General features: G+C 43.4%; 1 protein-coding gene across 1 annotated transcript in view; it reads right to left on the bottom strand.

The window, feature by feature from the left end:
• EMCN (endomucin) overlaps window positions 1-22,113 on the bottom strand; it is a 31,364-nt gene that overhangs the window by 5,099 nt on the left and 4,152 nt on the right. The window contains exons 4-10 of the mRNA XM_086612514.1: window positions 15,123-15,245; window positions 7,673-7,716; window positions 5,629-5,639; window positions 4,584-4,627; window positions 3,335-3,430; window positions 1,588-1,612; window positions 502-563 (exon numbers count right to left, since the gene is read on the bottom strand). Coding sequence (XP_086468640.1) covers window positions 502-563; window positions 1,588-1,612; window positions 3,335-3,430; window positions 4,584-4,627; window positions 5,629-5,639; window positions 7,673-7,716; window positions 15,123-15,245 — 405 coding nt within the window. The remainder of the gene's footprint in view (window positions 1-501; window positions 564-1,587; window positions 1,613-3,334; window positions 3,431-4,583; window positions 4,628-5,628; window positions 5,640-7,672; window positions 7,717-15,122; window positions 15,246-22,113) is intronic.

Below are 22,113 nucleotides of genomic sequence, written 5' to 3'. Positions count from 1 at the left end.
ATGAAGCACAGCATAAAGGAATTTGCAATGAGAGTAGAATTTTGAATGCAAAGGGTGGTTGGCTACAGGACTAACTGAACACTGCCAACACCAACTCCAGCAGAGCCCTGTTTACGCACAGCACTGACTCCCAAACCTTTTGGCCCCTGGAATATGACCAGTCCTCAAACTTCCTTGTATAGCCAGGGCTAGCTGAAAATACCATGTTCGCAGTTACTCCTGAACATGCCTAGCTGTAGATCACTTACCATCAATAATGTTAAAAAATGATTTTCCCTAAACCAGTCATACCTCTCACTTCCAAATACCGATACCACACACAGTGCAGCTGCACTGCAGCTCTACAGGGTCCCAGTCTGGGAATTTGCACAGTAGAGGAATTGTTTGCAGTGACTTTGACCTGACAGGAGCTGAAGATGGTTTTACTATTGGAAATGACATCCTAAAACTGCTCCTCTCTGGGCTCAGAGAGACAGACATGCACACAGAGGAAACACTCACCAGTCTCAGGAGAAGTTGTCTTCACAGAAAGAAGTTTCACTCCTTCTTTATCTGATTGGGCCCTGTTGAAGTCAGAAAACATTTAGGCAGACAGTCAGCATGAAGCTCAGCATGCATGTTGGTCAGTCAAACAAAACTCTAAGATTATGATCTTGAGGAGGCAGCACCTTTGCCAGTCTACACTGGCAGGCTTGAAATGGGCTTTGCATGTGATCGTGTGTTAGTCTCAGTGGTAGAAAACACCATATACCAATATCTCTGAAAACACTTTTCTCTTAAAATATGTGAGAAATGAAGTTGCATGAGTCTAGTGCTGCACAGAAGTAGCACATCTTGGGGAAAGGAGGGAGTCATCTTTTTTCTTTGTCAATACAAGGCTTTTAGCCATGTTGAACTAGAGGAAGGACACTTTAGATGTCCAAGGAGTCAGGGCTACCAAGCAAATCAGCAGCCCTAATGTTGGTTTTGGTTGTGCAAAACATAGAGGCCACTGTGAGACTCAATGGCCTCTAGTATGTATCTCCTAATGGATCTTTCTTGGTTTTACTGTTCTTAAACCCTTTCTGCCAATGCTGTTTTAACTGAGCCTCTGCAAATGGACTAGTGGTGAGAAGATGGGACACAGGAAAATTAAATAATGGGGAACATGAGAAAAAGAAAGAGAAAAATAATCTAGAATAAATAAAACATTAAAAAGAGAGAAAACAAACAAAATAAAGAGGATGGGAAAGGATGGAGGGGGAAAAAATGATCAATGGGGCAAAAATTGAAAAAAAAAGATAAAAAAGACTAGGCCATTTGGTCCTGTGGCATAGCATAAGCAGTTTACCCATTTCAAAAGGATTCCCTGCAAAACAGTTGAGAGCCATCACATTTCTATCCACGCTGGAACAGATGCTTATCATGCATACAGGTGTACAATAACTGCAAGTGCATCACTTGCAACAGAATATTTCTCTTTGGGATGGCAACAGCTTATTATGTTTAAATAGACAAAGATCAAAGAAAATCTCGTGCAGAATCTACTGCATTCACAAATGCCACATGATAGAACTCAAAGCAACGAAAAGACAGGATTCAACATACTGTTCAGTGCTGTTCTCTTGTCTCTCTGGAAGAAAGAACAAAGTTAGAATCATTTTGAGTGCTGGAACTCCATTAAGTAAACATTTAGACACAGCTATTGCAGTTGCTGGCAGAGGGCTTACTTGTGATTTTGCAGTATTGCATTACGTACATTAACACAATCAACCAGGTTGAGTGGTAGTTGGTACTTTTCTAGTGTCTTCCCAAAAGATAACCATGTCATCTATGCAAGTGAACTGGTACTGCTCGAACTGATACTTCTGGAAACTAGGGAGAATGATATGCGACTTGCACAAGAGCACAACAGAAGCGCATTTTTCCCCTCAGCTCCCAAATCCCTGGGTAGCTGGCACAGAGGAGGCGAGCATGCAACAGTTCTTGAGTACATAACAACTGAGCTAAATGATACGGGGTGAAGGGAGTGAGGGAACAAGCTGCCAGACTGTATGCTCTGAGGGGTTTAACCTGGCACGACATGTGAGAACAGAGTCTGTCATCCCCACTGATAACGAACGGGTTTCTCCCCAAAATGAATCATATCAAACATATTTTATTTTTATGTGCAAGTACAGGCAGATGGATGGGGTTGAGGAGTTATATTTGAGCCATGGAGCCAATTCTAGCCCCATGGCACTGGGCACAGGGCTCTCCATCCACAGGGGATGCAAACTGGATAGACCTGAACAAATCCTGCAGGAAGCACCGCAGGTATTGATCTACTCCAGCTTCCGAGTGAATTTTCTAGTATTGTGCCTGCTGGCATTTGTGCATGGGGGAGGCTGGCAAGGAAATGTTCTTCGCCTCGTATCTTTACGTCTTGACTCCCAATATTCAGTAATTTTCTAAGCAAGGATCACACTTTCCTCTGTTTATCTGGGTCTGGTTTTCCATGTCGTTGGCTAAATTGGTTGCGACACACAGTTTGCCTTAGTCTACAGCTTCAACACCCTGTTGTGATTTTATATTTCGAAGGCCTGGTGATTTCACAGTTGAAGCTCTGCACAGGTCTCTCCCAATCCACGCCAGCTTGCAGGGAGAGAAAAACCACAGTCTGGATTCAGATCTGGGTTTTCACTTAATGAAGAATTACGTTTGCCTGTGGCCCACTCGGGCAACTCTCTGAAACACTTGGCAAATAGCATTTAACAACACCTCCCATTATCTTAAGTATTTGACAGACAGCAGTGAGACAGATAATGGCTTTAGCTGATCTGTCAAAATAACTGTTTCTGAAAATACTGTTTGCTAAGGGATTTTGTGCTTATGTGCATTATACTGTAACTGGAAAATTTTACTTCTATATATGTGTGTGTGTATACCAGGTATTTCCTGAAAGAAAGTATTGATATTTCTTTGCCTGTATCTAAAACAGAGATAAAATAAATATAGTTTGTTAAAAAATATCTCCAAACTTAGTTTTCACTGTCTTTTTCTACCTGATTGACTGATTGCGTTAGCACAGCTGTTTGTTAGCTCTTTGTAGCTGCAAAAGTGTGAACAAAAAGCTTTATGGCATAATATATTCTCCAAAAATCAGAGACGTTTTTGCTCCCTCTGTTCTCCTTACTAATTTTGTAAACAAAATGTTACTTTCCTACTTCAGGCAAAATACTTTGAAATACAAGAAGCTTTCCTATCAGACTACTGCAACATCTATAGTTAAGGTAATCTAAAAAGACCCCAGAGATCTTTTAATAATAAAAAGCACATGGATCTTTTTCCCCCACAGAGAAAGCAAACCAAATACCTGGAGTTTTCTTCTGGCACATTCTGTACAAAGCCACCAGTGAGAAGACAGAAAGGGTAATGACTATCAAGGTGATGACAATCGGCAAGATAACGCCTGCAAAAGAGAGAGAACATAGTGTCAGTTTGGGGGCCAGTGTTGATGGAATAAATGTTTCAGGAATAAATTTTTGATACACACAATTTTTTTTCCTCTCTTTTTTTTGCAAACAAGACTCATCTGAAATTCAGCAACCGAAGCAATTATTTCTCTTTTAACATTGTATGCCCAGAAAGACACCAAGGAGTTACATAATTCAGTAACGTTCCCCACAGCACTTACAACCAGGGATAGAAAACGCAAGATCTCCTTTTTAAATGAGGACATTTCTTTCCTTTTATTATTTCCCACCATCTGCCATTTCCTGACAGGTGTTTCCCAGCCAAGAAGCAAAAAGAAAAGAATTATGTAACGAAGAAAAGCTTTCCTGGGGAAATATATAAGCTCAGTTTCTCCCCATTTATCTTTCTTCTGTCAGTGAGTTGCCACAGTTAAATTCCCGCAGCCTTCCTCAGAACCAGTTGTCATGCCCACCCAATATTTAGAAATGGCATCATTGATGGCCCTTGATGCAATTAATATTCATATAGATATGCGTGTGCATCTATGGAACTAGGGGGAGAACCCGGAGACAAGTTTACAGCGGAAAAACAAGAAACATATTTTACTAAGCCAGTACTTTGGGTAGGAAATAGGAGATCTGCAGCAACGCTCTTGTCCTGGAGATGCATAATATTAAAATAAAAGATTAAGTAACATGCATCACGCAAATATCAAGTGCTTGAAGCGTTTGCAGAACCCCTCCCAGTCCTCTCCCATGACAATATGAACAATAAATTCATGTAATATATTCATATAATACGTACTCATAACAGTATATGAACAACATTTTTGTATGTTTTCTTGTGCATTCTCCCACAGGGGATGACTCTGTTCACTTGTTTTTTTTTCGGTTTTATCACTTTGACTTCAGTCCTTGGGAATAATTGTGCTGTTCTCCAATAAGAGTGGTGTCAACTTGTTAAGCTCTGTTTCTCTCTGAGAGGAGTTTTATAACAGGCAGTTAAATTGAGTTTGTAATACGGTCTACGTCTGGTAAGGCTAGAAATAAAGCTGCCAGTTTAATTTCTCTGCTACTCCTATCACTCACCGAAAGCCAAACTGACCAACTGAAAACTCAAAAGCTGGACAATAAAGCATGAATACTCACTAGAATAGTGGATAGCACTCTCTAGCTCCTTCTTGTTTCCAAAACTGCCAAAATCTAGATTTGCAAAAGAAATATTGCCTTTCAGGTTAACGTGTAATTGCCAGAATTCCCCAACCACTCCTGAAAATTTACCCTCCCAAAACAACTTCTGTGTCTCCAGTTCTGGAGCCATTTGGTGATCCACAGCTATAATTTTTCCCAGTAATACCCAAGTAAATTGGCAAGAGGGGTGGAAATGTTGTCTAGTGTGACCTAGAAGAAACACACACTTTGTGTGGGTGCAAGGTCTTCCCTAGGATCATCTGCTTGTTCACTTACAGGTTATGAGCTACAAACTTTTTCACTTTTAGGAGATCAATGTACTGTTCAACATTAGAAGAGATCTCTTGACAAGCAAATAAACAAGCAAAAGAGTGAAAATTAGACCTGTCTCCAAAAGAAGAAAGACCAACGTTTTTCACTGCTAATTAAAATAGTGCTAATAGTAGACGAAGAAGTCTGAAGAGGTGCAATATTAGCAGCTAGTGATTTTCTAGAGAGTTAAGTGTTACAAAGGGATGTGTGTGGTCTCTCTGCCACATGTGGGAACAGCAATGATTGTTGGGAGCCTCTGGGCAGGGTTGAAAGGAATGCATTTCTACCTTCAGGTGCTAATCTGAATTTGAGTCAGGTATCAACAACCCAAGATATTTATTACCTTGTTGCATACAGTCTCTGTTAAACCACTGAACTTTGAGAGAGAAAAAAGAAAAAGCAACATAGGTGCTTCCCTGGTTACTTTTGCAGCACACAGGGTTGTATTCCATATTGGACCAGGGCTTGAGTAGACGTGTGCTTACTGCCACTGAAGCCAACCAGCTGGACAAATGGATAGCTCGATGCCTAGTGTCGAAGTTGCAATGCAAGGCTGAGCATTTCCCACTTAAATATCAGAAATGGCTCTCAAGCAATGGCACCCAGGGAGGGCAGTCTGCTAAGCAGAGGGTCTAGTAGAGAGTATAGCTCTGTATACAAGTAGTGAGAACATGGTAGCAGACACTGATGCTCTGTTGCAGGCTCTGATCCATTGCCCAGGTACCCATTCATGCCCCATCCACCTGTAGGGATGCACAGAAGAGGGCTTAACTTGATGGGTAGAAACTACAAAGTTAGCTGGGTCATTAAAACAAATTTGCCAGGGCCCCTCTGAGGGCTAGAATACAATTTTGTTCTGCTAAGTCTCTGAATGTGAGAGTGATCTTTTTTTATAGATGGATTTTTTATTTTTTTCTATAGGCAGTACATGTAATTCTAGTTTGCTGAATTAGAGTAACAAACAAGTTTTTTTTTGTCCCAACTGTGTAAGGGTTCCTTGCTGCACTGATTTTAAAAACTCAGGCCCACTATTGATAAATATTTTGGTGATTGTTTTTTCTCCACTATTCTCCTTTTGCCCGTATTCCCATTCTCACAACATACTGGTCTGTTCAGTTATGTAAGAGTACATTGACTCCTGATACCAGAGGAGTAAAGGAGGCAACAGCCAGGGGCCAGTTTCTCCTCACATTTGCTGGATATGCCAGTAAACTGGATTTTCCAGGTAACTAGGAGCCACATAGTCCTACTTAAAAATTTAAGTGGATTGAATGGTAGTGCAAAGGGAAAGATCTGAGAGCACTGTGTTTTCATTTTTGTTCTGCTGTTGCAGAGCTGTGTGAATTTTGGGCAGACTGTTTAGCTTCTATGTTTCCTTTCCTTTTTTTTTTTTTCTCTCCTTCCCCCTCCCCATGCTTTTATTTGTCTGGCCAGAGATCAAAGCCTCCTGAGGAAAAATGATCGCTTACTATGTGCTTGTGTGGTGCCTAAACAATACAGCCACAGCTGACACATTTTGATGCTGTAATGTAGGAAACAATCGTTGTCTGAGACCCTTATCTCTGAAAAATCACCGTGTTTCTTTAAAGCAGAAGTTCTCTCTCCGTGGTGCCTGTCTGCTGAGGGGTGATAATGTAAGGATGGAAACTGTGAGCCATCATCAAGTGACTGAAATAATTCTTAGGAATTTGTAGTTCCATGTGATTGCTTTAGATTTCCCAGGGAAATTCTGCTGCCCTTTTCACTACCTTACCTGATATAGTGCATGATATACAGGGCAAGCAGGCAATTATCACAGCAATGAGTTATCCTGGATACTGACTGAAAATGTCAACAGCAACAAATTACTCCAAAAAACATAAATGTGTATCCTTGCATTTGTGCAGCATCTCCTCAGGAAAAAAACCTGAGGATCCACATTCACTGTTTTGTGTTTTTTTTTCCTAATTCTCTATTAAATCACCAGGATATGAATAATGCAGGAAAGAGAAATCCATAGGTTAACATTTTAACTACTTGAGACCATGAATGAGAAATATGGTAGCTAAAAAGAAGCACTACTGAATGAATAAAATAGATTAAGGAATTAAACTCAGTTATCCACTTCATTCATTGAAGTTTCTCACAAGCCAGCCCATCATGTCTGATTTCTCCGTATCAGGAAAATGAATCTGTAAGACATTTTCCAGCTATGGAATGATCTGGGATCAGAATAACAATTTGAGTAATACATCCATCACGGAAACAAGAGGGACAAACTTTTGTTATCAGCAAGAACTGCAGGGACCAGTACAGAAGAGACAACATGTTGCCTGATAACCCCAGAGAAATGAAAATGGGACAATACAGGTTCACTAGCACAGGAAACTCTTGCCTTACTCTGGGGCCTGCTGCTTCTAACCTCAGAACGAGGAAAGAGTGCCATAGAGAAGAACAAGGGCCTTGGTAAAACACTCTATTTATATCAATTTCCCATTGCATCAAGCAATATGTCAGGCTTGATTTTTTTTTTGTGCTCCCACCCTGTTTTCTTTTCAGTTTCTGCTAGTCCAACACGGCATTCAGCTGAAATCACAGCAAGGTTACTCATTGCTACTAGTTGAGCATCATTCCTCTGCTTCTATGTACTCCACTTCAGGTTCATTCTTCCCCCAGAGCCTCCTTGTTCCCTGAACGTTTCCTTTCCTCAGGCTGCCCCTTCCCACCCCACGGCAGCCCTTTTCACCCGTGTGCACAGAGCTCTTACTTGTCGATTCTGTCAGGGAGCTCACGTGAGAGCCTGCAATAAAACAAGGAACACGTTTGTTAGTAACTGTCTTTTGGTTAGATGTCCAGAGCCTTCACATCATACAAACCTGTGGAACTCTAGCAACGTGCTCGGTAACCCCACGAGAAATGCTGACCCAGAACTGACATGCTGACGTTGTTCCCAAGCCCAGAAAGTCTAAGCTGTGAAAGTCTGCAGACATCTCTTATAGATGGGAGCAGAATCCAAAGCACAGCCTACACCGGGTTGTTATTCTGCTTAAGACAAGAAAAACCCGAATTAATTGATACATTCCTAAAAAATTCCTCCTGCCAAAACCGAGTAAATGCCTGGGAATGAATAGCTGGCATTTAACTGACAAATAAGTGTTTTAATAAAAGAACCTCAAATGCCTAATTGAGACATGTCTTCAAGTGTCACAAAATCCTTTAAAAACGAATCTTCATTAATTATCTCGGTGCTTTCGGCTAGCAGACTGCCGAGCAGCAGGAGGAAGAGGCATTGGTGACGAAGAAGAAACGGGCCTTGCAGAGAGCTGTGAACAATGCTTACTGGCCCACTGCTGTCAGCGTCCCCCAGCCACTTCACAAGTTTTCGGTGCAGAACACTAATTTTTTGCCAGTTTTTTGTTAGTATGCTGCTGCTTTTGTGTGTCTAGACTGTAGCACGCTTGGAAATGAAGGCGGCTGTGAATACTTCCCATTTGGAGGCTGGCCACGGACAACCATCGCTCCCACAGTGAATTTTATTACGTGGCATTAAATCTCCTCTGCAATCACTCTGAAGCCAAAGGGAGCCGGGCACCTAACTCGTCCCTGTCTTTGAGAATATCCACCTGTGTGAACTGGCAGCAAAACATTGATCTGCTTGTACAAGACAGACTGTCTCTTGCCAGGGGCGAGTGACTGGCACTCTGCCCGTCTGGTGAGGCCTCTCACACTGAATTACTGGAGCTACCATGGAAAAAATTCCCTCAGGCACTATATCCTCAAAAGTCGCTCATTATTTTGAGGTATAAAATCACAGCGTTCGGTCACCTTCCTCTCGGCTGGAGGGCACCATAAAAGCCCCCTTGTTGGGTCTCTTCAGGGCTCACTGCTGCCACAGCATCTGTGGGGAACGTGGTGCGTCTGACCCTGTCCCAAGAGCTCCCTGGGAGGACGTGACACACCAGCACGTCCTCCATGTCCCAGCTGTACCAGGTTGGGAGATTGGAGAGGGAGCAGCATGAAGGCAGCCGCAACCGCGGGCGGGCATTGAGTCTCCCACCCGCGTGCCAGGGGCTGCAGTGCTCCTCCTCCAGCTGGGGTCCCCAGGGAGTACAAGTCCCCTCTACACCCTCGCTGCACTTTCTGTGCTGTGGATTGATGCTTTGTGCAAAGACTACTCCTACCGCCGGAGCCGTAACGTGAGTAAAGCACATCATTCTCCTGGTGTGAGTGTACTCTTTGAAAACCAGAATGGCTGCTCTTGGTTTTCCTCCTCTTTGCATCCAATTAAAAACATGGATCACTTGACCCAGTGGGGTGCAAATAACCACTTTTGCTAATGATATCTGTGACAGAGGTTTAACCACATTTTATTCACAGACATGTATGAAAAGCATGTTCAGGCTGCAAAGTCAAGCACTTAAAAGTCAGCAGTAAGAGCTAAGTACTCTGAAGGTATACTGTTATCTCACCCTGGCTTCCTAGGATCCAGAGGAGACGTTTTTCCTAAGCTTTTTTATCATCTCATCGATCCATCTGCAAAAAGCAGTGTCGCCTTGATCAGAGAGGATCTCTGTGATGATCCATTAGGTGATGTTCACAGCATGTTTGGGCAACCCTCAGCAAGTTCGCCGATGACACCAAGCTGTGTGGTGCCGTCGACACGCTGGAAGGGAGGGATGCCATCCAGAGGGACCTCGACAGGCTGGAGAGGTGGGCCCGTACCAACCTCATGAAGTTTAACCAGGCCAAATGCAAGGTCCTACATCTGGGTCGTGGCAATCCCAGGCATAAATACAGACTGGGTGGTGAATGGATCGACAGCAGCCCTGAGGAGAAGGACTTGGGAGTACTGGTGGACGAGAAGCTCAATATGAGCCGGCAATGTGCTCTTGCGGCCCAGAAGGCCAACCGCGTCCTGGGCTGCATCAAGAGGAGCGTGGCCAGCAGGTCGAGGGAGGTGATTCTCCCCCTCTACTCTGCCCTCGTGAGACCTCACTTGGAGTACTGCGTCCAGTTCTGGAGTCCCCAACATAAGAAGGACATGGACCAGTTGGAGAGGGTCCAGAGGAGGGCCACGAAGATGATAAGAGGGCTGGAGCACCTTTCCTATGAGGACAGGCTGAAAGAGTTGGGGCTGTTCAGCCTGGAGAAGAGGAGGCTCCGGGGTGACCTTATAGCGGTCTTCCAGTACCTCAAGGGGGCCTACAGGAAAGATGGGGAGAGGCTGTTCAGGAGGGCCAGTTATGATAGGACAAGGGGTAACGGTTTTAAAATAGAGGGAGGTAGGTTCAGGTTGGATATTAGGAAAAAATTTTTTACCATGAGAGTGGTAGAACACTGGAACAGGTTGCCCAGAGAGGTGGTGGATGCTCCATCCCTGGAGACGTTCAAGGCCAGGTTGGACAAGGCCCTGAGCAACCTGATCTAGTTGGAGATATCCCTGTTCCTTGCAGGGGGGTTGGACTAGATGACCTTTGAAGGTCCCTTCCAGCCCTAACCATTCTATGATTCTAACATTAACAACAAAAGCCGAGGAAAAGCTTTTGGGAGGTTAAAAACTCGCCTGTCAAAGGAGGTTTGGAATGACACACAGTACAGAACGCAGCAAGACACACACCCAGCATTAAAGAAACATCCAAATATATGATATGATTGCTGGTTACCCAAACACTGCCTTTCCTTCAGCCTGTACGGAGTGAGACCCATGGAAAAAAATGCCACCTGATCACACAGTAATGGCTGAACAAGCAAATGGTAAAGCCTTGTGTGTTCATATTTTTGGAGAAAGGCAGAAGATCTTGTCAAGTCTTACAAATAGGTCACTTCTCTATGACACCTCAACTCTTGTCTCCCAAGCCTGAGGAGAGTTGAGCTTTCCCAAGAAAACCTCCCAAGATTATAACAAAATTATAAAATATTTTCCCTTAACTTCACTCTTGCAAAAAAAGTGAATAATCTTGGCTCAAATTAGAGCAAACAAATAAATAGAAAAAGCATGTCAAGCCTGAGACTGATATCCAAGTTCACCCCAAATACTTCAGGTTTGTCAAAGTTGTATGCAGGTGACATTAAGCTCTGTAAACTGGAAGGGTTGGACAACCTACGGGTCAGTATTCACGGGCACAACCAAAACCCACACTGCTGTCTGGGCCAGACCTCGCCATGTCAATATACTCAGACAGCAGAAATGATCTCAGGTAGGAAACGTGACAGCAGCCCCCTGCCCTTCCTTCAAGGACTGTCAGAGCCTCCTGAGCTTTTTATTTTTCTAAAAGCTGCACACATAAAACTACAAGCATCTGGCCCAAAGATATCTCACCTAGATTCTGCTAGAGCATGAAAAATTAAATAGGAAAAATCTTGTGCCTTTCTCTCTCTCCCCCCCATCTCCAGTACGCAAGCAAGGCACCAGCTCACTCTCTGTTCAAAGATTGCTCAGCAAAGCTGCTCGCAAACAAAGCTGTGCTTATCGGAGCGGTTCAGCAGGTGCTTTCAGTTTGCATTTTCTAAATAACCATCCAGTGCCCTTTTTCATGGTGGGGTCACACGCTGCTGTTCTACAGAAAGAGAAGAACAGAAGGAAAGGCAGCATTTTGCTCACTAGCATAGTTTCCATAGTTGTTCTAGCTGCCTCTTCAGAGCTTACCACATCCTTTGGTGCTGCGAGTTACGGGGCAGATGCTCTGCATAAATAATCTGGGAAGATTTCCAGACTCATCACGAAAAGCGAGGTGTGCAACACTGGCTGTGCTGAGTCCTCGTTGTGCAATAAGGAGGACGAGGATAAAAAATTTGGCAAATGATGGTGGTTTGATTTGAAAATACCTGCCTGAGTCAGTTCAGCCCTGGTTAGAAGCTTGACAGATGGAGAAAGAGACCAGTAACTAACCTCTCCTCACTCTGTTCTCCAACAACCGCTACCTAAGCAGCCTGGATACCCTGCAGTTTGCTGCTTCTGTTTTTGGAGGGCAGCCACATGAAACTGTGTTCACTGGCAAAACAGATGAATAAATTTGGCTGCTTACTCAGAGGGGATACCATAATATAAATCAAAGCAAAACTAAGAACTTTAAAAAACCCTCCTTGCCCTGACCATGCCATAGATCTGTAATTGTGTTAATTGAGGCTTTGCTCTATTTTCCATCTCCCAGGCACTTCGATTTTTGTGTCTCTCTTTTTGTGAAGAATCTGAAGATAGGGTTGGTAATTTTTACCTAATATCACTATCCAGAGTTCCTACGCAGTTTGTGTACAGAAAGAGTCAAACCCTCCTTGCCTTACTCATAAGAATATTTCTTAGGGAGATGCCTCCTGTGAATCAAGTGTGTAGGATACATAATTGGAGGAGTGCAATAAAGATATCAATAGATGCAGCAGGTTGATTCATCTGACAGTTTATTATAATAGATCATTTGATCTTATCACTCTGCTGGGTGAACTTAAGCTCATACCGCTTTATGTGTTTTTTGTTGTTTAGGTCACAGAATAAAAAGCTACAACACTTGCAGTTTCTGAGGTGTATTTAGACTCCAACTGATCCATTAAATCTCCAATTTTTCACTACTTAAACAAAAGGAGAAAATGAAATATTAGCAAGCAATCCTCTGTGGAGGTGGAGAATGAGTAGGAGGTACACTATTCATGACAGCCAAAGTTAAAGCTGAAAAAGTGTATGTGTCAATGGCATGCATGCAGGCTGCTCTCTTTGCTAAAAACAGTCCCTGTTGCCTTCTCTAGCCCGGGTGAGCACTGTGCAGCCCCTCCTCCACGGCTGGTGGTTTCAATCCTCTTTAATACAGCAATACCGTTTTCTGATGTTTCTCCAAGTTCTTTCCTAGGCTCCCCCACTCATTTCAGTTGCTCTCCAGCTCTCTGTGGCACTCCTCCCACACCCTGATCTTTTGATATGGCTGACTGGAAATTTCTCTTCAAAGTGTGCTTTTTTTTTTTTTCTTTTTCTGCAGCAAGAAAGGAGATTTTCACCAAAATGACATTTTTTTAAAAAATGGAAAATGGTCTCAAAACTAAATATATTCTTTTGCACTGAGGTTAGCCAGCTGAATTATTTTGGTTGAGCATACCAAATATGAACGTTCTGGTTTGGGTCGGTTTCACATTAATTTGTCTTCCCCTGAGCTCCCACGCAGAAGCTGTGGCTTGGGTGCCTTTGGCTTGCAAGCTGTGCTATTCCCTATGGGCTGCAGCACCAGCCCCATGGCACATGTCAGCCTCTGCTCTGGTGAACAAAAGGTACCCAGCCCCTATGTAAGCCCCTGAATGTGAAATTTCAAAGATCTGGGAAGAAATAATCTAATGGCAGTGAGAGAGCCAGCATTTCTTCTAGTCTCAGCATAGAATGAAACAACTGGCTTCACACTTGTCTTGCATTAAAAGTTATTAAGGTGCAGCATATGACTTCCCTTGGCCCTGAGCGATTGCATATAGGAGAAGAAATCTGTTTAGAGGGAACAAAAACCTTTTTTTCTGAAAGTCTTTAACATATACAGAGAATAAGGGAGCAAAGGTGGTCTAAAGGTGCACCATTTGGGGTAAGCTACCTAACTCATCGGGGTAAGTAATGGGATTTCTTGCATATTTAAGCTGCGAGAAAGAAGTGAGGAGCTGGTGCTGTGAGCAGACAGGAAAGCTGTAAGTGTGGAAATCCAGCCACAGAAGTGATTCTGAAATGGCAGTTTTATGGGAACACAGAGTACTGGCTATACCAAGTGCCTAGACTGACTTCCCCTGGATAGATGGGCCCTTTCTTCCTCAGCCAGGCAATTACAGTCCTGGCATCTTGGGTAGCCCCTGAGCTCGAGAAGATTTATTGGTTTTACAGCAAAGTGAGCTGAGTAAGATGATGACTTTCACAAACAGACCCAAAGGAAGGTTGTAAAACTTTCTGGGCAAATTTTAAACGTAAAATGTAATTGTACAAACAATGTCATAGGTAATTCAATACATGTGAGCCAGATACGTTCATCGAACAGATATGTTCCATTTCATTTTAACCTGGAGAATTTACCTGTGTGAGAGAACCTTTAATTAAAAACACTGTAATTTAGTGCTTTATTGCAGTGTACCAACGGTAAGGTTTCCATACCGTGCACGTCTGCCAAAAGACACGAAACCCAATAGGATAATCAAGTAACTACAACTCACAATATATGCATTATGGGGCACAGGCTTATTGAAATAATTGCAAAGAAACCTCTCTAAATTGGTGGCCTTGGATTAAAAATGAAAAAATCTCAACTTCCTTAAAATGCTTATTATTATACTATCTTTTTGCACACTTCTAAGCATTTCAGTGCATACTGAGCATATGATATTCCTCCACTTTTATATCCAATTCCATCTTCTGTGAGGGAAAAAATCACAGTACACGCGCATGCTTATCTCCTATAAACACAATCCAGAGGTTGTAAAAAGAGTTTCGTATCCCTTAGGGGATGTTAAACATTAATAATAATTGGGATATGCAAACAAGTCAGTGTCCTTATTGGATGTACTGAACATGTAGCTGTAAGTAAGTACTGAATGAAGTGGAGGCTCAACAGACCTTAAGAAAACCAGAATAAGTGGTTCTTCGAAACCTAGGAAAGTTAAGCCAGCTAGAAGCATAATAAACGAACACTCACATGACGTGACATCTACGTTCACCACAGTGTTACTTAGTGGATAAATACACCAAAACACACCCAGAAAAACAATAAAACTAGACCGGAGTTGGGAGGGATTAATAGCTTTCTGACCTTGCATATAACCACGTTGTACTTTGAACAATGTCATTTAATTGGTAATATGCATTAACTTGCCCTCCAGATTTATTAACAATTGTAAAAATTATAGCTGTTTTCTCCTTTGTCTCCTTTGCTTTGCAGCCAGAGAATTTATCTTGATGACCTCCTCTGGCAGTCAATGCTACACAATGACCACATAGAGCATATGTAAAGATTGCTATTATCTTCTGTAATTTATATCCTCCTGTAATGACATTGCATATCCCAACTGAACGTTTTGAAGTTCACCAATCACTCCTCACAACTTAATAGCTAGATGACATGGACACAGCGTACCCTGCATGAATAAGGAGGTGACCCTCATTCTAGGATAATGCACAACAAACCAAGAAGAGATCTGAAATTATTTTTATCTTTTTAATTGTTCGTATAGGAAAATAGAGTGTATATTTTCAAGATTTACCTGAGGTTCCAGGAACAGAAGTGTTTTTTTGTAGAGAGACTGTAGAAGAAGACCACCATCCCTTAGTAGAAGAAGCCTCCAAAGTCTCATTTTGTGCCAACTGTGTTCCACTTGCTTGTGTAGCTGCAAATAAGACAGATGTTCAGGTAAGATACACCTGTATAAGCATTGTTTTAGATCCTGAACCATCCCTCAGACCATCATAGAAGAGTCTTAAGGTCAGAAAGCTCTGCAGCTTCCAGTAACTGCTTGTCAAGTGACAAACCATCCCCCGGAGCTGTTATTACCGGCATAGTTGAGGCATCTTTAAAGCATATCCTAGCATCAGAAACAGCCTCACATCTGTTCCAGAAGACAGCCTAGAGCACTGACTTGGGAGTCCAGAATAACTAGACAGTCTTGCACCAAGAGCAACATGAGCAGAGGAGAGAAGGTTGCTTACTGCCCTCCATCTTTAACCTTCATTTAAAAAAAAAAACAAACCAACAAGCAAACTTCAGTCACAGCTGTTACGTAATGTAATATTGTAAAAAGTTTTAGGGATTGTAGTTAAGTGCAGAGTTAATTATTTCATTCTGTGCTGTTAAGGCCTAGGAACTACTATATTCCTGCAAATTAATGTATGAAAAATTGAAGCGTCTTATTTCCGCGCTCACGCAGTCAGTAGAGGAACAAGGCCATCTGTGTCACAAGATCTGCAGCCTAAGGTGAGTTCCAGATGATGCAGGGCACTGCCTGAGCCTGTGGAACTGAAGGTCACCGAATGACAACAAAAAAGAATTTAAGCTGTTCCAGCACAGCTGATAATTCATCTACACTCAAACCTCAACGTAACAACAGGCAAGACAGTGCCTACTGAATAAAACATAGGGGTGCCCAAGAGTAACCTCATACTTCCTTTCTGATATAAATCAGAGATGCAACTGAGCTGTAAACTGTTTTCAGTGCCTCTTCATAGGAATTTCAAACACTGGAAAAAAAAACACTTTAAGACATGGTTTAGTCAAACGGGTGTAACATCATGCACATGCAGCACGTGAATCTTGAGGAATGTTTCATCACATGCTTCATTCAGAAGCTCTTGATTACCAGTTTGGCCCTTCACAGAATCCTTTTTCTCAGAAAAAAAAAAAAAAAAAATCAAACGCAACACCCAAAAGCCCCTATTCCCTATGAAGGCTGAGGCGTAGAAGGAAATTGTACTGAAAATTACGCAAAACAAGCTTAAACGACTAAAACTTTCCCTGAGGTGGAGTCTCCCGTGAAACTCCACCTGGAGTACTGCATTCAGCTCTGGGGCCCCCAACATAAGAAGGACATGAAGCCGTTGGAATGGGTCCAAAGGAGGGTCACAAAGATCATCCGAGGGCTGGAGCACCTCTGCCATGAAGACAGGCTGAGAGAGTTGGGGCTGTTCAGCCTGGAGAAGAGAAGGCTCCAGGGTGATCTTATCGCAGCCTTCCAGTACTTAAAGGGGGCCTACAGGAAAGCTGGGGAGGGACTTTTTACAAGGGCATGTAGTGATAGGACAAGGGACAATGGCTTTAGACTGAAAGAGGGCAGATTTTGATTAGAGATAAAGAAGAAATTTTTTACAATGAGGGTGGTGAAATATCGGAACAGGTTTCCCATCCAAATTGTGGATGCTCCATCCCTGGAAGTGTTCAAGGCCAGGTTGGATGAGGCCTTGAGCAACTTGATCTAGTGGAAGGTGTCCCTAGCCATGGCAGGGAGGTTGGAACTAGATGATCTTCGAGATCTTTTCCAACCCAAACCATTCTATGATTCTATGAGATTCTACTCATGAGAGGCATAATTTCACTGTCAGCTCCCTCCAGAAACCTCAGCATTGTACCACAAGCCTAATCTGCAGTAGAGATGAGCGCAAAAAGCTCCTCTATCTCATTTTTGACTACGGTATAATGGAAGGATCTGAGAACTTTAACAATTCCTGCATTCTCCTCATAGGAGCCTTGAATGAATCTTTAAAAACAAACTTTTCCATTTTTGGTTCTTACTGTGTTTGCTTCAGACTCAAATTTTAGATGTTGAATTTTAATCTGAGGTCCACTAAAAAAAAAGACAAAAAAACCCAAGAATGTCTGTCTCCTTTCAAGATGCATGGGCTTGTAACCGTAACAGCAACCATCTTGTGGCTTCCTTATCCTAGGTTAGTAAAAGCTTGCATGGGAGAATGAAAAGTAAGGCAGAATAACAGTAAGCCTTCATGTGCAGAGACATTCGAACACAAATACGCTTTGTGAACACTGCAAAAACAACCAGGTGTGTGGGAGAGACGAGGAGGGAGGCAGCCAGTTGCCTTGTAACCCCACAGAGAGCTGTTTTCCCATGGGGATCACACGTTCCAGGCGCCCTATCAGTCCTGGCAGTAGCCCAGACCCGGGTGCTCCTCTTGTGTTTGGGAGCTGTGAGAACAGATTGTTCTCGGGAACATGGGCTGTGTGCTGGATATGCCTCGGTGGGGGATCAGGAGAGGAGAGAAGAGAGTATTTCCATTTAATTTTTTTTTTAATTCAGCCTGAGTGAGATTCTTCCTGCGACTCGGGTAGCAGCAGGTATGACTCACACCTTTACCTAGGGCATGGCGTGAAGTTTGTTGCATTAATTTTGGCAGACTGCAGAACAGGCTCCCCGCTCCTGGTGTCAAGGGGCGAAGTAGATGTGAGAAGGTGCAAAAGCCTGTGTGCCAGATTTCATTACTTCGGAGACGAAAAACGCAGCCTGACAGGGAAGGTTCCCTTCCTTCCACTGTACTGCTCTAAGATTAAATCCCAGCAACCCAGTTCTCTGCTGACTTGTGGCTTTGAAGGGGCTTTTAAGCAGCATCCAAGCCTCACACCTAATACACAGCATAGGCTCTACCATCAACATGTTCAGCAGATCGAATAGCTTCTGTGCCAAAAGCCTACGGGAACAGAAGCATCCATATCCAGCCACTGCTCACGTACGCAACGGCAGCACTGACAGCACAGTATAACTGCTAGAGCTCTGCCTTTTTGGTAAATCCCATAACTCGTATGTGTGCAAGGTTTAATTTGATCTCAAAAGGAGGAGACGGTGCAAGCGGTGCCCGTGCTCTGCGTGAGAACAGGCGGGGGACTCTGCGCGGGCGCGCGGTGACTCAGTTCTGCCGTCCCCACCGACACATCGCTGCAGTAATTCATCACGCTTCAGCTCGGCCAGCTGCAGCAAAGATTTCTGCCTGCCTGGCAGGGGGAGGCCTGGACTCCCAGAAAAGCAGCACGGCAGAGAAGGGCGGCTGCTGCTGCTAAAGCGCTCGCATCATCGGTTCATGGGCTTGTTGTCAACAGCTGATTATGAATAAAAATGGTAAAGCAGTAAAGATTGTAAAATAGCTGTCCAAATGGGGATGATTGCTGCAGCGGCAGAACTCCCCGGTGGTGATGCAGCTCTCCCTGCTGATATTTTGGTAAGACAAATGACAGTGTGTTAACACGTATTTGTCAAAGGGATAATCAACAACAGGGAACCCGAAGCTGCTCTGCAAAGCTGCTGTCTGAGCCTCAGGTATTTCCTTACTCTCTGTGCTCTGAAAACCCTTCATTTTCTTCAAACAGCTGAAATTCGACACATATCCTCACTCAATCTTAGCATAATTTTCTACTTAACCTATGTATAATCCACGTATATTTTGGCATTTCCCAACCATACTTTAGATTTTCTTTACAGCAGGCTGTTTCCTAACTAGCTTTGACATCATAGGATGCTTCAAGTAAGCAGCAAATACTCTGCATATACTCTATGCACTACAAACAACCCCAGACATCTGTACATGTGTCAAAACCGTCGCCAATCAATGAATCAAGGAAACACCTTTATAGGACAGAAGGAACTGCACCAAAATCATATTAAAATGCCAACAGGAGGACTTTGTTAGATGGAAGACTAAACCTTCTCCCTTGAGTTCGTATCTTCAGCATAAACACACATAAAGGCCTCGCCCTTGTAATCAGTAGCCTGAGAAATCATTTGCATCAACAAATGCATTCGTGAAAGTTTTTGAAAATCCCAGTGTAGTAAAACCAGTGCAACTTCACACCCATGCAGAGGAATGGAAATCAGCTAGGGAGGTAACTAAGCAGATCTCAGTTTTAATGTTTACCCCCGTAGCTGACGGCATCTGCTGTCTGCCAGCTTCACATTTTCCAGTAAGCAAAAAATCCCAAGTATTTAAGAATACATGTTTTAAAACATCTCCCTGCCCAACATGTCTCAGCGGCCAACTATACTCAGTGCTTATCTACAGCATGTGGTAATGACCTGAGGACAACTGAGCAATACACGTTACCATAACCCTCTTCTGGTAGTCTTACGGAAGGAAAGCTTTCTTCTTAATTACCAGTAGTTTGCTAAAAAGAGAAAAAGTATCTCCTCCACTCTTTCCCTTTCTCACTTTTTAATATTTAATATTTCATTGCACCATGATGTATCATCATCCAAGAGAGTGACATGATATAAATCAGAAATGTAACAGGCAAAAATCCACTCTTACTTGTAATTTAATACCTTGAGCACTGACCTTGCACAAGCTGCTTGCTCCGTATGCAAGGGAGGAAGAACATAATCTTTCGTTGCATTTCATTTTGTATTCTCTTTGATAACTCCAAGCATCCCAGGATATGAAATCCTGATTGCAGATGCAACTTACTGTAGTATGGCACCATATAAATTCTTGGTCTGGGGCCTGAACTGCACAAGTGAAGTCACTCTCTGACTAAATGTGAACTATTGGATTTAACCCCTTATATTAATAAACAAGAGGGTTAAGGAGACAAGTCTAATTAGAATCATAGAATGGTTCGGGTTGGAAGGGACCTCAAAGATGATCTAGTTCCAACTCTCCTACCATGGGCAGGGAAATCCTCCACTACACCAGGTTGCCCAAAGCCTCATCCAACCTGGCCTTGAACACTTCCAGGGATGGGGCATTCACAACTTCTCTGGGCAACCTGTTCCAGTACCTCACCACCCTCAATGTAAAGAATTTCTTTCTTATATCTAACCTAAATCTGCCCTCTTTCAGTTTAAATCCAATTTAATTGCTGGCTTCCAACACAATAAACTAAGGGCAAAGAGGGAGAGATTGTACTTATGGCCTGCAGAGGAAAAGAATACTGAGGACTTAAAAAAAACAAAACAAAACAAAGTCACTTGCACGATTTCAGTGTATGAAGCACTGGGGGCTTTTCCTCAATCTATAATAAAAGGTGACAGCAGCCACGGAAATTGCAGCGGAGACAGGAAGCCCTGTCAAATCTCTGCTGTGTGAACGTGATCATTTGCTGAAGCTTTTAGCAGGGACTGAAGAAGAGAAAGTGATGGTCTTCGTTACAAAACAACAGAAGTGCCCGCTTTTTATTAAAAATCAGGTGTAGTAAAGGTAAATTTCGAAGTGTCATAAAGGCACTGCCAATTTCGGCCTCAGTCCCATAAAGCCAGCCAAAAAAGGGGGACAAGTGAGCTCTAGTGAAAAAGAAAAAGAGAGAGTAGGCAACTTTCTTCTCCTGTCCATTTTGAGAGCAGAAGTCTGGCTACGCCTGTGCTCGCTTCAGGGAGTGCAACTCCCTCAGCCCTGCGCTGCTGCTGGGGATGCTGGCAGAGGCTCAGGAGATGCAGTGGGGATGCTGGCAGAGGCTCAGGAGATGCAGTGGGGATGCTGGCAGAGGCTTGGAGGATGCAGTGAAGCCAATGACACCTCGCCGTGCCAACGCGTGGGGTGGAAACGGAGAGATGGCTGTGGCCAGCAGCCCGATGGTGACAGAGGGATCTCTGGGTTTTCTGCATGGTCTGGTACACACATCTGCCACGTGTGCTATGGCCTGTCCAAAAAGCTGCTACATTGCGCCCTCTCCCACTCCTTTGTGGTGAAGCCAAGGGTATGGCTTTCTTGAAAGGTAGACCAGAATTCTGTCTTAAAAAACACTAGTATTTATTTTCACATACACAGTTTTTCCAAATACTACCCAGCGTCGAAAGAAAATACAGAGTCTTTTTCTGCAGGGTAGTTCCCAATGGCTTCTCTAATTTTCCTTTTCACAAAGGGGAGTGACAGGCAAGCGAGCCCTGTTTTTAGGTTCGTCTATCAACCATTTTTATCACAAGTTTTTGGGTTTTTTTTAGCTTGAATGAGTTTTAAAAATAAATCATGACCCAAACAACCAGAGACTAGCTGGTGGGGAGAGAACACGCAGAATAGAAAGGAAGCACGTTGGTCCAAACTTCTCACCCAGGCCCATCATAACTCCAGCACCATCGTACTCCCAGCACTGGTTTTTCAGGGCATCAGTGCAGAGCAGTGGCCGGAGCTAAGCTGCACTGGCAGGCACGCCTCTCCTCATTAGCTTTCCTTCCACTGCTGGGAGCTCTACCTGTCACCAAGGTTTAGTTCCAGGTGGCTGTGCTGCTCCGGTACCCACAAGCCAGGAACCTCTGCCAGACTGAAAGGACTGGGAATCGCATCCGTAACGCGATGCGCCATGCTGCGGGCTTTTGACAGGCGCACAGGGTCACAAATGCAAACTTAAAAAGATGGTTTGTGGCCTTTGATATCTCTTCAGCAGCTTGTGCATCAGCCAGACTGTATTCTGTGACTCGCCAATACCAGTGTCTAAAAGCCAAGACAAAAACCAGAAGACTTTGGGCTGACAATCAGACCACTCCCTACGCCAAGCACAGCAGGAAAGCTGCATCAGTAGAAGATGTAACCACTGAGTGAAAGGGTGATTGCTCTCCAGGCAGCTTAGCAGGCTTGGGTCCATGATGGGTGGCTTTAAAGGAGAATTTGCACAAAGAAGGCATGCAGGCCGTTTCATAGGAGTCCCTTTTCAGGCAAGGAAACCAAGGGAAGAGAAGTCAAGTTCTAATCATTTGTCACAGTTCAGTATGCTCTAAATATCAATTCCGAGAACATTGGTGTACCACAGACTGCGGAGTTAAATATCTGGAGTAT

This window comes from Tauraco erythrolophus, chromosome 5, assembly GCF_009769465.1.
Source record: "Tauraco erythrolophus isolate bTauEry1 chromosome 5, bTauEry1.pri, whole genome shotgun sequence".
In the NCBI taxonomy this organism is placed as follows: domain Eukaryota; kingdom Metazoa; phylum Chordata; class Aves; order Musophagiformes; family Musophagidae; genus Tauraco; species Tauraco erythrolophus.
This window is presented reverse-complemented; position numbering and strand designations above follow the sequence as displayed.